Raw genomic sequence first — 15508 nt, 5'->3', positions numbered from 1 at the left:
TTCAAGACCCCATAGCATTTACCGACCACCCTGTTCACGTGGCAGTCGTAGGAGAGTTTAGGGTCAACCCAAATTCCCAGATTTTTGGCTGCTTCACAGGGGGTGGGTAGCGGCCCCAGACATGAAGGCCACCACTCCTTGGTCCAGCTCGTATCCCTACCTCCCATAACAAGAACCTCTGTTTTCGAGCCATTAAGCTTCAGGCAGTGTTGGGTCATCCAACCTGCCAGAGCCTTCATGCAGGATTTAAAGTTGTCTGGAGAAACAGAGGGGGCTTGGGATAGGGAGAGGAGAAGTTGAGTATCGTCGGCATATGAAACTAATTCAATGCCGAACGATTGAACCACTTCAGCCAGAGGTCAATCGGGACCCCGTTGGGTCCCGGTGCCTTCCCCTCCTTACTGCTAGTTATAGTCTCGGTGACCTCATCAATCCTGAATGGCAACAGGATAATTGGCCACTCCTTTGGGGGTTTAACGATCAGGGAGTCCTCGCTGTCAGTGGAATTAAAGATTTTTGAAAAATGCTTTACCAAGCTATTACAATTAATATGGGAATTGAGTTCTGGGATATGTACATCTTTTAGGAAAAGGGCTGTTCACTGTATCCCAAAATAGTTTATTGTTTTATGTTTCGGCAGCCTGACTAAGGTCTTCCCATGCTGTTTTTTGAAGCACCGCTTTCCTATTTTTAATAGCTAAAGCATAAGCTGCATGTAAGACCTTAATAGTGTCGGGATTACGCTGTTCCTCCCTTAGGGCTTGTTTCAGGTGGCATAGAGCTGTGGTACAATCACTATCAAACCAGCTAATCTTAGCTTTATTATTTCCTCAGGCTGGTTTTGCCGACTCATTACTTGGGAGGCCCAGATGGAAGCGCTCTCAGGCTGCTAAGGTGAGACCTCGAGGGGGAGCTGCATGAGTGGCACCAGAGAAGAGCCGGTACAGAGTGCTAAAAGCGGACCCCGGGCAGAGAGCTAAGGAAGCTGTGGAGGTGCGCCCATCAGGGTGCGGGACTTGCTGACTGACGCGCGAAGTCAGCACAAGTGAGCTTTGTAGCTAGAGGCTTGGAGAAAGCAATTGGCACTGTGGGGGTTCTTTGGCCTGCAGTGTACCACTGGATCAGCATCGGCTGTAGTGGCGTTCCACTCTGCGATCGATCTGGGATGATGAGGTGGCCCACTCACAGCAAGAACCCCATAAGGACCAGGCCGGACTGTTGGTGTTGGAGGAAAGTGGACCCATGCCCACACAGTGGAGTAGCCCAATGACACAACAGTTGGAGGTGCAACCAGGCGTCACAACTCATGGGAGCCATGTGCTGGACTCTGAGGGAGCACTTACCTGGCCAGTAGACGCATCTGAGCCTGGACAGAGCCAACACATACGGTTACATGCCTCCTGGGGTGACCAAAGGACCGAAACCTCTGGGGGTGCAAGGGGCCTACCGAACTTGGTTGAAACCTGGGAACTGGCTTGGAGGAGTGAGTGGCCTGGCTCCACGATCTGCACAGCGTTGCTGAGAGTAGGCCTAGGTGGAGCTAAGTGTGCCCGTATCGCAACAACTCAAGAGAAGAATATTGAGCAGGGTTTCCCCCGGTGCGTTGCCCTTTTGGCAAAGCCTCGTCATGTTGAAAGACAAGGCCCGAAAAGGGGTGCAATCTAGCAAAATTGTGCAATACACTGTGCCCAGCCCTGGCCCCTTGGAGATGAGTCAGGGGAGTTAATTGAGCACAGAGAGGGTGGAGCCGGTGCACGGCACAGTGGGAATTCTGGAGGTTATAAGGGGTTCCCGGGCAGAGCTGGAACCTAAATTGGACACGATGCCAATAGACATTAACCATTTGAGATTAGACCTTCAAAAGGTCGTAGAGAGGGCAATGAGTACCAAGGAGGAGGTTGCCATTCTCCGAAAAAATGTCCAAGAACTTCAGGCAACGGTAGCAGGTCTAAAATGCAGCGCAACACACACAGAAGACCGTCTGGAGGAACAACCTGCGATTCCTTGGGTTCTTGGAACGAATGGCGGGCCCCTCGGCGGAACATTTTCTGGAAAACAGGATCTCAACAGCCCTCAAACCTAAACACATCTCTACATTCATTTCCAGAGAACTAACCCACAGGGCACTGGTTCCCACGCCCACCTAATGCCGTCGCCTAGGGCGTTCAGAGCCCATATGTTCAACTATCACCATAGGGAAGCAATCCTCCAGCACGTCCGTGTCCGCAGCCCCCCATGCTATGGAGACAACGCTATACAAATCTTTCCTGATTACACGTGAAAAATCCAAGACCTCCCCGCAAAAACTTTCTGCACATCAAAAAACAACTGAGTCAGCATAACATTAAATATACCTTGATGTTCCCAGCCAGGCTTCGGGTCCAAAACAAGGACAAGGTGCATTTTTACCACTCGCCACAAGAAGCAGCTGACTGGCTGGAATCCTTGGGCCTTAGACGAGGGGATCAGAATCTTGAATGGCAAGAATCGAAGCGTCTGGGACTAGGTCAACTAGAAACTGAGCAGAGTCTCCCAAACAGTCTGGCACACCGAAAGGGGAACGTATTCTGGTCTGCTCGGATGGCACTCTGCAAGCTGTACCTGAACTCCAGGAGACACAAAACCTCTACTCACCATTGTGCCTTGTCCAGGAGACTCAGAGTGACGGAAACGTGACGGGAGAGCTGAGATTCCTGAATGCTGAGCTTATGAGGCTCAGGAGACTCAGGTAATTCCTCCAGGTGAGGCTCAGACAAACCTCTGACAGAGGTGATTCAGGTGCCCACTTGCTTCATAAAGGGACACATAATGAGTTTACCACGAGGATAAAACAATGGCAGATCTCTCTCGCGAGACTCCAGACTCGTGGACGTCCTGGGGTTTTGGACAGAACTGTCATTTAGTGATTGGTTAATATCTTAGTTGGGTTGGTGGGTAGGGAGGATGACTGGGGCAGGGTTTACTAGCCTTTGGGCCACTAGTTGAGTCAGGAGGAATTTGTGGATTCTGCCCAAAGCAGAGATAAGAGATGGGTGATCCTTACGTTTAACTTCTAGATGATTAAAATGTTGTAGTTCTTATTGTTGGGAAGGGAAGCTTCCATGGAGGATGAACAATGAATGTGGAACCTTAGGCATTTGCCCAAATGATCGAGTGCAGGTCGTCATCTACCAAAGGGTCATGGAAAGTTTGGGAACTAAATACAAGCTGATGACATGGAATGTGTGGGGTCTAAATTGTCCTGAGAAATGCAACAGTCCATGCATATCTCCCAAGGTATGGTATAGCAATGGCATTCCTTCAGGAGACTCACCTGTGGGGAGGCTGTATTAAATACCAGAAAAAGCGATGGGAGGGTGCAGGTATACTCCACGTCCTACTACGGATATGACGAAGAAGCTTAGATCTGGGTGGCCCCAGGGATACCGTTTAAACATACTGCTTAGATAGCGAACGGAGGTACATCATTTTGGATGGTACTCTTGACGCTCATAAACTCTGCCTCAGACGACAGAGGCTTTCTTGCGGAGTGTTGACGGCTGCCCAGGTATCCCAGGCAGCGGAGGTGATCCTGGCGGGTGACTTAACTGGACGGACCCCTGTACAGATCCCCCCCAAAGTTGAACACCAAACCTGAGCAACTTCCGCCCTTTTGCAAGAGCAGGCTAGTCTAGACTTGACAGATATATGGCAAATATGACACCGGCTCATACTCTTGTTACACTCCTGTGGATTGCACACACAGCTGCCTTGATTATTTTTTCATACAAACAGTAGCAGCGATCAGGGTGGTGGATGTACACTATTTAGCCTCATATATCTCATGTCACTCACAGCTCCTAATCACATACTTATTACAATGTCAAGCGCAGGGGATACCCTTATGTAGACTTAACGCTGATGTACTGACTGACCAGTCCTTCAGCGGTACACTATCAAAGGCTCTTTCATAAAACTTTAAACACAACTGAGAGAGTGAGGGTAGCAAGGTAGTTGAATGGGAAGCTATGAAGGTGGTGCTACGAGGAGCGGATGGGGGGGAGGAGTGTGCCTGGCAACCACAGTAGGCGTAGGCGTACACTGAATGCTACAGGGGGACTTAATCCAGCAGGAGGCTGCACTAGAGGAGTTGGGAGAGACCTCTCTCCGTGAATAAGGCGGCCATAAAAGACTGGGAAAGACAGCGAGACAAGCTTTGTGAACTAAGGACCAACTGGAAAAACACATTCGGACTACAGGGTAGAGACTCTGCATATGGAAGGTGACAAGACAGGGCGCTTGCTGGTGCAACTGATCTGCTCCGAGACTGCAATACAGCCCATATATGTAGTTACGAACCGGGGCGATCATGCAACAGGCGATTAATTATGTATTTGCAGCACATCCGAGTGAGGTGTACACAGAGGCCCCACATACTGAGTGGGACAACTGCTGTCTGCCTACCTGGCAGACTTGCTGCTACAGCGGCTTACCTCAGAGGATCGGGAATCATTGGGAGCCCCACTGAGTAGATAGAAATTGCGGGGAGCGGTGTCTGCATTGAAAACTGTGAAGACCCCGGGGGGGCAATGACCTTACCGCAGAATTCTGTAGGCAAGCTGTTCATAGTGTACCCAGAGGCACTGGAAAAAGGAGAACTACCGTACTCTATAAAAGAGGCCCTCTTACTGGTGATCCGAAGACGGGAAGGTACTCCCTAGACCCCTGCTCATATCGTCCAATCGCCATGCTAAATTTAGATAAAAAACGTCTTAGTCATGTACTGGCGGCAAGACTGCGCCCTCATTTCCTGAGCCTGATTAACGTAGGATCAGTTGGGCTTTATCACATTGTATGGGAAAGATAAATATATCAACCCAAGCAACACCTTCAGAAAATACTGGGGTACATAAGAGCTCCTGGACACTTTAGATATGGTAGTTATCATGTTTGATGGCTCAATACCAAAGTAGTTACTCCCGACAAAAGAGATTATACACAAAGTTGTTCTCAAATAGCAATACCAAGTATATTATTTAGGTTATCAAGTGTAATGTTAATCGCACTGATGTTGCCCAAACCACACAGATGGGTAAACAGGAATCTTCAGCATAGGAGCTCTAAAACATGTAGAGTGGAAGGGGTGCCACTGGTGAAACACTACCTGGGGAAGAACCACATAAAAGTCTGCATTAATTGGCAAGTACCAGAAGTTGTGAAAACGGACAATCAGAGTGGTGATATCTTGAAACAGCTCAGCGTCAGGGAGTGCAAATGGATGGACAAGCTACAGAGCAAAAACAATGGCCTGAATGATGTATTTGACCTATGATTATTAGCTTCCCTAAATGAATCACATCTTGACATCTATATGTAGAGTGACATTTGTACACATTACAGATTATAACAATGCCTGTACATCGCACATTTGCATGCACAGACGCAGGAACTTGATTAAGGACTATCTAAATGTTTTTACAGATATGTCTCTGTGTGCTATTGCTTTCAAAGTTGGGACAGAAAAGTCCTCTGCCTGGCAAAAGATGTGTACCCCTGCCCTGAGTGCCCAACTGTACTGTTGTCTGGATCCATAATGTTGTCAAGGCTGAACGCAGATTATGTGTGTGTGCCATGATACAGTCATGTCTCATGGATTGTGATCTTGTTGGACTGGGAGGAGTACCCGAAGCGTCATCTACATAGTGGTAAAAGGCTATCGTTTTCACCAGGAGTTAAGCAGCACAAGGCCAGTGGTGACAGCATACTGTGTAGTGATTAGTAGTAGTGAGCAGATCCTTTTTACATGCGTCACTGGCGTGATGCCTACAGGCTCAGACACCTTTATAAAAGTGCTGTGTGCTTAACTCACTTTTGACCTATATCGGGTAGATGTGAAGTGCTGCAAATAGCACAGGAGCTCTGTGCTATTTGCAGCACAATGTGTGATACATTTGTGCCTGGGAAGAGTACAGTACATGGATAGAACAGGTTTGTGCAGCACATGTGTGGTTAATGTAGCAATGGATGTATGTATGCCTCCATGAAATACATTACACAAGAGATGTAGTGATGTCCAGTATTTGTGCAATGAAAGCACGTGCTGAGTGTATGTAGGCCTGCGTGAAGTACAGTACATGAAAGGTGAAGTGTTATGTAGAGCGCAAATGGTCATTGTGTGTGCTGGCAGGGTGTACATTTGCAAATAGCACACCCCAGTGCAGTACAGAAAAGCTACAGTGCACGCAGACTGAATGTGGTTGCTGAATGTATATGTGTTTGTAATGCTGTAATGCATGGAAGTAACAGTGCTGGACAGTATTCCTGCTGTGAATGTACACTAAGTAAGTGTGCCAGCATTGGTACATTACATGAAGGATCCTGGGTTCCATTTTGGGAAGCCCAGGCCTGTCTTTTGAAGACATGAGGAGTAGAGGAATCTCCCCAGACAGATTTGTGTTTGCTCTGAGCTGGGTGGGACATTACGGGTGAAAGAACCCTCCTTTTACAATTCAAAAGGTTGCACTTCGATCCAGTGATAGGTCACAAGTAAGGGGGCTGGACAAATCTAAGGAAATGAGATGGGGTCGATAAAGAAATCATACAGAGTAGGGTTGGGAGCCCAGGATTAAACTTTGGATACACATATCACTGTGGCTGACATTCAAGTGTGAACTCTGATCAATCCCATGAATTGTGTTGTAGTTCACTCAGCTATGGAGTCTTGCCTGCTGTGACAGACATCTTTTCAAGGGGAAAAGAAGAAAGAAGTGGACACTTCAAAAGAAGCAGATCCTAAACATAAAACCTCAAAGACTCAGACCCTAAATCACATTTTGATGTCTGGAAATCGACCATAAGAAGGGGAGGTTGAGAACCCAAACTTTGTCGTCTTCCAAGCAGCCACAGAGGCTGTGTGAGAAGTGGAAGCTCTACAAGACTTCTGCTCGTGACCAGGACTGGGGGCCAAGGCCTGCTAGTCTCCCTGTTGCTCGAGGTACAGCAATTGTCTGCTTGCTAAGACCAGTATTCCGAGTGAGCAGGAGGAGAGTGTTAGAGGGAGTAAGGACCAGTGGGGATCCATCCCTGAGTGAAGTTTGAGGAGAATGGTTGTGCAAGGGTCAGTGCTCGTGCGCAGGAATGGACTAGTGGGGAGCCTTACGAGAAGACTATCTGAGTAAGGTGTGATGGGAATGGCTGCTCACAGATTGAGTTGTTTCCCATGTGCAGGATTGGTCCAGCGACTTCCATATACCAAGAGATGGCCGCCATGATCTAAGTCTTGTGGAAAGTGCCATAGAGGAAGCGCCAGGTCCGCACCACACTGCAGCGGTCACCCCGTATCCCAGAGGAGGCCACTGTCGAGCGTTTTTTTGAGCCAGAAGCGTGACACTTGAGTCTGCTGAGATCGGCAACCCTGTATGCCAGGAGCGGTCTTGTAGTGTGGGTGATGGCTCTGGAAGAGTCTGAGCCCAATTGGTAGTAACAAGGCAACCCTTATATGCCAGGAGGGGCTGCCAATACTACTGTGGACAAGTGTTCGGGTCGAGGCCCAGACTAGAGGATTACTGCCGTGACAATTGAGCCCAGCCTGTCAACTGCACCTAACTGATTCCCTGAGGTTTGCCAGGACACTGCCAAAGATGTTGCACACTTGTTGAAGATCTAGTTGGGAGCCAGAGAATTCCCAACTCCCCTAACACCTCCCCACCCCATCCTACCCCCATGTTAGGGCAAGAGTGACTTGCCTCGTGTTTGCCGAGCGAGAGCAGCTTCGAACGCTGGACAAGCCACCAGCGCTGCTCAGAGAAGAGAGCCTGCACCTGCCAGTTGCTGCTGCATGAACTGTGTTTGGTCTGTCTTCACCAAACAGGTTCAGGACTCTGGAGCACCCACGGAAAGGGCGGAGAGGGTAAGAACAGAACTAGGCCTGCAGGGGTAACGAGGGACTTGCTGCTAGCAGTGCTGCAGTGTGGTAGACACTTTTGACTAACAACTAAGGAGTCAAAGGGGAACTCTTGAGTACGGCCTACTAGTATGTATTCCTTGGATGCAGCCATCAATGAATGGGGAAAAAGTCAGAACATGTTACAAGGAAGAAGGTGCGATTGGGATTTGTCTGACAACTACTAGAGCCCTGACCTCAAGGGGAGTGTGTTATTGCAAATGAGTTATGTTATTCCTTTGTATGTGTAGATTTAGAAGTAAAATACTTCTTTTTCTTATAAAAGTATTGGACAGGGCATTGATTTATTGTTTGTACTGTGTGCACCTTGAGTTTGAATTGGTTCCCTTACCTGTATTTACACCTTCCAACACCCACCAGAGAGAGCCTTTGCTTGCCACAGCGACTATTGAGAGTGAGGTGCAGAAGGGGTAATTGGTCCAGTTGCTCAGGATCCATAGTACGTCGGGCCCCGTGACATCAGGAGTAAAAGGCATCAACCTTCACGGTTGAGCTCACTAGTCCCTGTGCCCCATAGCACTCTGAAATGTGTTCTGACATACCCCATTTTTTTATTTTTGGACACGTGTTGTTCAGACTATCAGGGAGTATGATTCTGAAAAAAAATGGAGTGCATGAGGGTTACTTTGTTAATTTGTTCAACCAAACTGTCAAACCTGCAATGTTCAAAAGAAACTACTTCAAAAGAATACCTAAAGAAATCAACAGATCTTTGCCATTGCCTCTAATGTAAGCCTGACGGCTTTGTGTGCCAAGCTAAAAAGGGTTAATTAAGCCCACATTAATTTAGTGACTTTTTGTGGTTCACTTTGCAAGGGATTGTGGCTGCTTCTTGACCAGGGCTCACACCCCAGTCATCCAACAACCCAATTTATCACATTTCCCAATATAATCTGTCCTGGCTGGGCAGGATTGCTGCATTAAAAATTAATATCCTGCTAAAGCTGCTTTTAGTTTTCCAGTCCCTTCCACTGAGGACACACCCAACATCCTTTAGCACCTACAACAGTCGATTACTAAATATATCTGAAGAGGGGTGAAGCCTCAGACACACCATACCCTAACATATCAGCCTCCAATTTAGGGCAGACTGGGTATCCCCAATGTGATACAATATTATCAAACTAAAAGCTCTGATACCTTGTGAAGAGGAACAGAGAAAAAAAACTAAAAACACTGATGCTTCCTCAACCAACAGATAGCAGGAAAACAAACAAGGAAAGTGCTAAGGCTACCTAGAGGGCAAAGGCCTTGGGGGACGTTCTCCTACCTGGTGAACAGAACCCCTCTGACAATTTGGGATGCGGCTGCGACCAAGAAATGGCTCCGCTCTTTTCCGTTGCCCTGTGACCCCTATTATTTAAATCTCTGACTTCACTCCTGTGCTTTACTCTGTGAATTTCTGACAATGGCAAGAAGCCAGATATCAAACCAACAAAGGACACTGTTCCTAAGACGCTGGGTGTAAATAGTCACCCGGAGCGTCAGGGTGCAAAAAGTCATCCATGTATCCAAAAAGACAAAGAAAAAGAAGAAGAAAAGATAACCTAGATGCAAAGGACCCACCCAAAAACAAAAAGGGGAAAGAACATATTTTGTCCTCTGTTGCCCTCACACACCCCTGGGGGTGTCATGCTTCATCATCGGGCGTTTGCTCCTCGTAGGGCCAGCGCTGCAATTCCCTACGGGTCCCCCAAAGGGTCTCTTTATTGGAGATCTTTTTAGGACAGCAGGGGTAGGTGTGGGGGTCCAAAGACGGTAAAAGAATTGCGTGCAAAGTGAAAATTGAATTAAAAAGGGGGGTAAATATGCAGCAAATGTCTCATTTGTATCCCCTTAGCAGACTTAACTGCTAAATAAAATCTTGTTTTTGTAGGCACACTGACCCCAGGTGTCAAGAAAATCATGGGTCAACATGTTTCGCACCTACTTCGCCATAAGGGCTGTTGGCGCTTCGTCAGGACCAATACTATAAATTTAAAGTGCACGTTAGATCAAATAAAATACCCTCTAAATTTATCAGGGCGGAGAGTGAGTTTGTATACCTACAATCAGGCTACAGCTTAATTGTGTATACCGCTCCTGTTCAATACCTCGCTTAGTCGAGGGATACCTCCTCTGGCGAAAACACTGGGTGCCCGTACATTACCGGGCTTGGAAACAGTTTGTCCTGGGGTACTGCCTCCTGTACACCTACCCAGTCCAAGTGTTGGCCAGTAATAAACACAAGCCAGATATAAAATGGCAGGGCACTTGCTTGACGCTACAGCCATTATTCCTTTTGCACTATTAAAATCAGACTACAGCCTCACCGAAAGCGAAAGGGTGCCTTTTAATGAAATTAGACATAGACTATGTGAGAAAACGTTGGAAACATTAGTGTAGAGAAAGCTGACTAAATACAAGAAATAGGTGCTTTCTAAAACAGATAATAAAAAAACACCTACTACTGAACCTATATAATATTGTAATGTGCGCCAATCCCAAAGAGAGATTAGCGGGCCATAAGAGATGGATTGAGAACTAGGGCACGCTCTTTCTGACAAAGAATGGGAAGATATTTCCCATTGAGCCCAGCTACAATAGCATGAGGAACATGGGCAAGGCTGTTTTGCATATGGCTGGGTCTAAACTGGGGTGGAATGATGAGCAAAAGAAAAATGGATTTAACCCAGTTCCCTTGACCGGGGGTAAATGTTTTGATTTGTTGTGCATTCCATCCATCACTTGTGTGTCTTTTGCTTTCTCGCCCTAAGTGCGCCGGGTATGCCCAGACGTGGGTCCCTTGCTCACTTTGCCACTGGATTCAAGCTAGCCTGACTGATGAAGGGTAATACCCCGAAACCAGTCCCAATATGTTTGTTTCTTGTCCAGGGAAGACCTGGCTTGGCAGTTCGGGCTGGACTGTTCCCATGCAGGACAGGGTCAAGACTGATTTGCATATAGCTGGGTCTGAACTGGGGTGGCTGAGTGAGCTAAAAAACGATGATGATTCAACCCAGATCTTTGACTGGGGGTGAGTATCTGAAAAGTTTCAACACTCCGTCCATCATCTCCTTGTGTTTGCTTTGGCTCTACAAATGTCATGTGCATCCTCACATCAGGCTTTGCATCTTGGGAGCAGGTGGCCTTAACCAGGGAGACCATCATTGTTTGGTCCCGTTATAGAACTTCAGGGATTGGGCAGGGGCCAGGTCCCTACTTTGCCGACTGCAGTGGTTTCTCCCTCTGCACCCGATGAAATGTGGTCCACAGTCTCCAGTATCAGAATTCCAGAACCAGAGATAATGGCCTAATCGGAATTGTGAGCGGCACATTCCTTCTAGATTTACAGCTCCAGATGGAATATCCTCACTCTTAATGAGGGACAGAATCTTCAATGAAGGCAAAAAAGGAGAAAAAAAGGATAAGGAGAAGAAAAGGTCTAGTCTGAATGTCTGCCAGTATTCAAGCTATCACTTCACAGAATATAATTATTACAATATTTAAAAAAAGAAAAGCTAATTTGAGAGTTTGTGTTTTTAATTGATATAGTTCATTTAAGTTAACTTATTTTATTAGAGAAAATCGCATAATGCCAATTTAGATGAAGGGTAACTATTCTGTAAACTTACATTTTGTTTAGAACTTGTGCCATGGCAACACCACTTGTAAGGTCCTGGATTGTTTTACAAGGTGCAGCGGTATTGAATGTCTGTAGCTGTAAAGTAAAAGAAAGAAAAAGTTATAAATGGGCAGCACGTCAAAACAGAAAATGTTTATTAAAACACATATATTAAAAAAACATGGACATTATCTATGTGGAAATAACTTATCTCTAACTGCCATATACCGTACAGTAAGTTAACAAGCATTGGTAATGCTAATAGGTCTGACTTTGAAGGAATGCTGCATGGTAACGTGAAGCATTACGCTTGGATAGCATGGCTGGCAATGTATATGTATTTGTGTGGAAGCAAAGAACTGTGGAATAATATTGGTGTAGGTTAAGTGGTCAGACAGTTGCACCATAAAGCCAGACTTAAACATCCATGTAAGTTAATGACTGCCTCCTTCCCATTTGTGTTGCAGCTAGAGAAAAACACGATACATTTTCTAGTTAACTAAGGTACTTTAATAGCTTTACAGTGTCTTGTGTGAGCCCTTGAAAGTTCAAGCTCAGGCAGCTGGCTAATTAAGCAAAATGATCACAGCTGCATTTTTGAGGCAGTACACAACTTCTGCCAATCAAAACATGTACTCCTGGCCCCCAACATTTGGGCAAAGCCAAAACCCCTCTCTAGTTTGCTTATATGATTCTCTGGGCTGTCAGGCCCGACCATAAAAATGAACGGTATCTCATTCAATATTAGTATGCAGTTACAAACGACAGAAGAAAGGACTGACAGCCTTTCCAAAGGTCAATCATTGCGGGTTACACTCACGCAATTTAATAGTGCTGCCCGCATTACCGCGCCGAGCTATAAAGTCACGCATTTCCGAGCTCCTACACTCTGCAATAGACGCTCATGAGTAGATTGCGAAAATCCCCACGGGTCAGCCGTTATTAAGAGGTGACAAACAGTTTACATCTAGGACAAAAGCATGCATTCTAGTACTAATGTACCTGGTGTCTACAGGAAATAATACCTATAGGTTCTAGTCGTGAAGATTACACATCAGTCTTGTCTTTTCACATGAATATAGTTACGATCATTTATAGTTTGTCAGATAATCTGTGGAATTTGCTTATTACTTTACATTTGACACAATTTTTTACCACTCATCAACTGCCTCTACATGACGATATGTAAATTTCTTCCTTTTGGGACTATTACACTATTGATTGTCGAAAAGCAGAATTCATTGTAGTTGTTGTTCACAGATTTCAGTTCAACCAGTTATTGGAAAGTAAGCAATCTCTTTTCAGGAGTTTTCGATGAAATTGCTACCAGTTGCGGCCTGTGCAGATAAGGGCGGTGGGGAAGTGGGCCGGGTTGGGAGGGTATTCAAAAGACGACCACGAGGGAAAATCAAATAAATATTCCATTTTCCCTCCTCCTCGTCTATCAAAATCCCCCTGCACCACCCCACCGCTCTACCTGAACGGGCCGCGGCTGCCTACTACAGCATCTCTGTTGACAGATGTATAGGTAATGAAAGATAAAGAAAGGCGCAATGACAGCAATAAACAAAACAAATACATTAAAATTTCATTTATACTTAATGAACTACTACATCAGAAGGGTGGGTAGGTGATGCTTAGGGTACAAAGCACCAGACAACTACTCATATACATCCTATACTTGGTCTATTAACATCGCAAACTACCTGCTTCCCAGGCAGGGAGAGTTAAACTTCTATTACCTAGCAATCCTCAACAATGACAGCACGGCCAAGAGCGGAAATTGACCAAATTGCTTAAATATAATAAATATTTGGAAGGGAAAAGGATTGTATATTTTAAAACACTGCTCTACCATCTTCCGTTCGGTTGCCCTCAATAAACGAGTGGAGGACATATGTGCTGAGGGCATTGTTTTGGGTGCAATGATCAAGCTTCGAGTTTGTGAGTCAGTGTTTGCTTACTCTTGCCCATGTTTAAAAATGATAATTCTGCAAATGCTGAGATTCGAAAAACGTGACCTCTTTCGAAGAGTGAAAGGAGCACCTATAACAGTTCTTTAAGTGCCAGACGGGAAAGTGAAGTAGATAATGTACACAGGAAACAATGGATGCACTGGCTCTATGCAGTACAGCTCCGGTTACTCCAACAGGAGATATTAACTGTCCAGAAAGAGAGGGTCTGCCTCTACACTGGAAAAAAAACACAGGTTCGGCCTAGCCGTGAGCGCGGCACTTACCATCACATTCATCTTGTGGGGATCACTGAAATATTATCGACGGGCACATTATCGACTTACCAAAATATCGTAGAAAAATTATCGACGACAAAAATATCGACTTTCTATACTTATTACACAAACTACAAAAATATCGAGTAACAAATATCGAGTACTAACTATATCGAATACATAAATATCGCTTAAATAAATATCGACTACAAATATATCGTTGGACATGAAATTAGCCCTAACACTACAAAAATATCGACTACAAAAATATAGACTACCAAAATATCGAAAAAAAATAAATATCGAGTTCATGTTTGTACACTTTTATTTCTAAAATACCATCTTTATCATCAATAAAAGTCATTTCTCAATAAAAAATACATTTCACATATAATACCTGTTACTTACATAAAATTACTATTAATCCACATTTGCTATACATTCTATTACATGCTTTTTATCATTTTCTACATATTCTTTGCATTTAACTAACATTTTCATTACTTATTTTCACATATAAATATATTTCATTTAAACACGAACCTGCTTTAATGCGGGAATAACCACATACCACCATTCTCACATCAACAAACACTCCAATTAACTAAAAAAAATTCAAACTAGCCTATACTATGCTTCCTTACATCCTACAACCAATCAAATCAAAGCACACATAACACATGTACTATAAAAGGGATACATGCATTCTACCATTTGTTGCTGCTACCTCTCTGGAAAGTAGATGCCAACACTCTGAAGATTTTGTTGCAGAATAAACATCTTTAAAGATCCAGCTCACTAGCTAATTAATCAAGTAAGTAACACAGCATTTTTGTAGAAAACTAATTTAGAAGTGCACTATTTTCCTTACATCTCCTAAGTCTTACACTTATTTTATTTTCATCTCTTCCTACTTTTCTGATAGAAACTACTCCAACACAATTCCTATTACATGGTCATATTTCTTCACGTGCAAAATCAGGGTATAGAGACAAAATATCGACTCCAAAATATCGACTGGACATAATATCGAGTTTTAAATATAGACTGGACAAAATATCGACTGGACATAATATCGACTACAAAAATATCGTTTTTCAGGTAAGTGAAGTAATATCGACTGTATAAAATATAGATAGCAAAAATATCGATTTTTTAATAATATATAATATTTTATAGTGTATTTTTATGTAATAATATGTGTGAATAGTGTGTATTAATGTTATAAAATATTTTATTACATGAATTTTGTTTTTATAATAATTGCGTAATGTAATTCTGTAGCGGGTTGTGGGTTTATAGGGGAATAGGGTGGGAAGTAATTTAATAATAATTAATTAATTAATATATGTTTGTTAAAATTTTTAATTAATAATTAATTGATAATTAATTAATATTAATTAGTTAATTAATTAATATAATTTTGAACATATTTTGTATTAGTAAATAATTGTTAATTAATTAATTGTAATTAGTTAATTACATTAATTAGAGTACATTTTTAATATATATAATTTTGTGTTATTTTTAAGTAATTAATTTGGAAAAAATAATATTAATTATTAAAATAATTACAGCTAATGTTCTAATATACTTACTTTATTGTTATTGTTAATTAATAATTAATTGGTAATTAAATAATATTGATAAATTTTGGGTAAAGGAGCATTTTTAGGGTTCAGGGTCAGTTTTCAGTTCATGGGTAAAGGGGTATTTTTAGGGTTCAGGGTCA

General features: G+C 43.8%; 1 protein-coding gene across 1 annotated transcript in view; it reads right to left on the bottom strand.

The window, feature by feature from the left end:
- Positions 1 to 15508, bottom strand: part of HOOK1 (hook microtubule tethering protein 1) — a 905468-nt gene that overhangs the window by 771731 nt on the left and 118229 nt on the right. The window contains exon 2 of the mRNA XM_086953035.1: positions 11557 to 11642. Coding sequence (XP_086809161.1) covers positions 11557 to 11642 — 86 coding nt within the window. The remainder of the gene's footprint in view (positions 1 to 11556; positions 11643 to 15508) is intronic.

Source organism: Lissotriton vulgaris, chromosome 1_1 (genome assembly GCF_964263255.1).
Source record: "Lissotriton vulgaris chromosome 1_1, aLisVul1.2, whole genome shotgun sequence".
In the NCBI taxonomy this organism is placed as follows: domain Eukaryota; kingdom Metazoa; phylum Chordata; class Amphibia; order Caudata; family Salamandridae; genus Lissotriton; species Lissotriton vulgaris.
The sequence above is the reverse complement of the archived record's forward strand: the minus strand, read 5'-3'. Positions and strand labels throughout refer to the sequence as shown.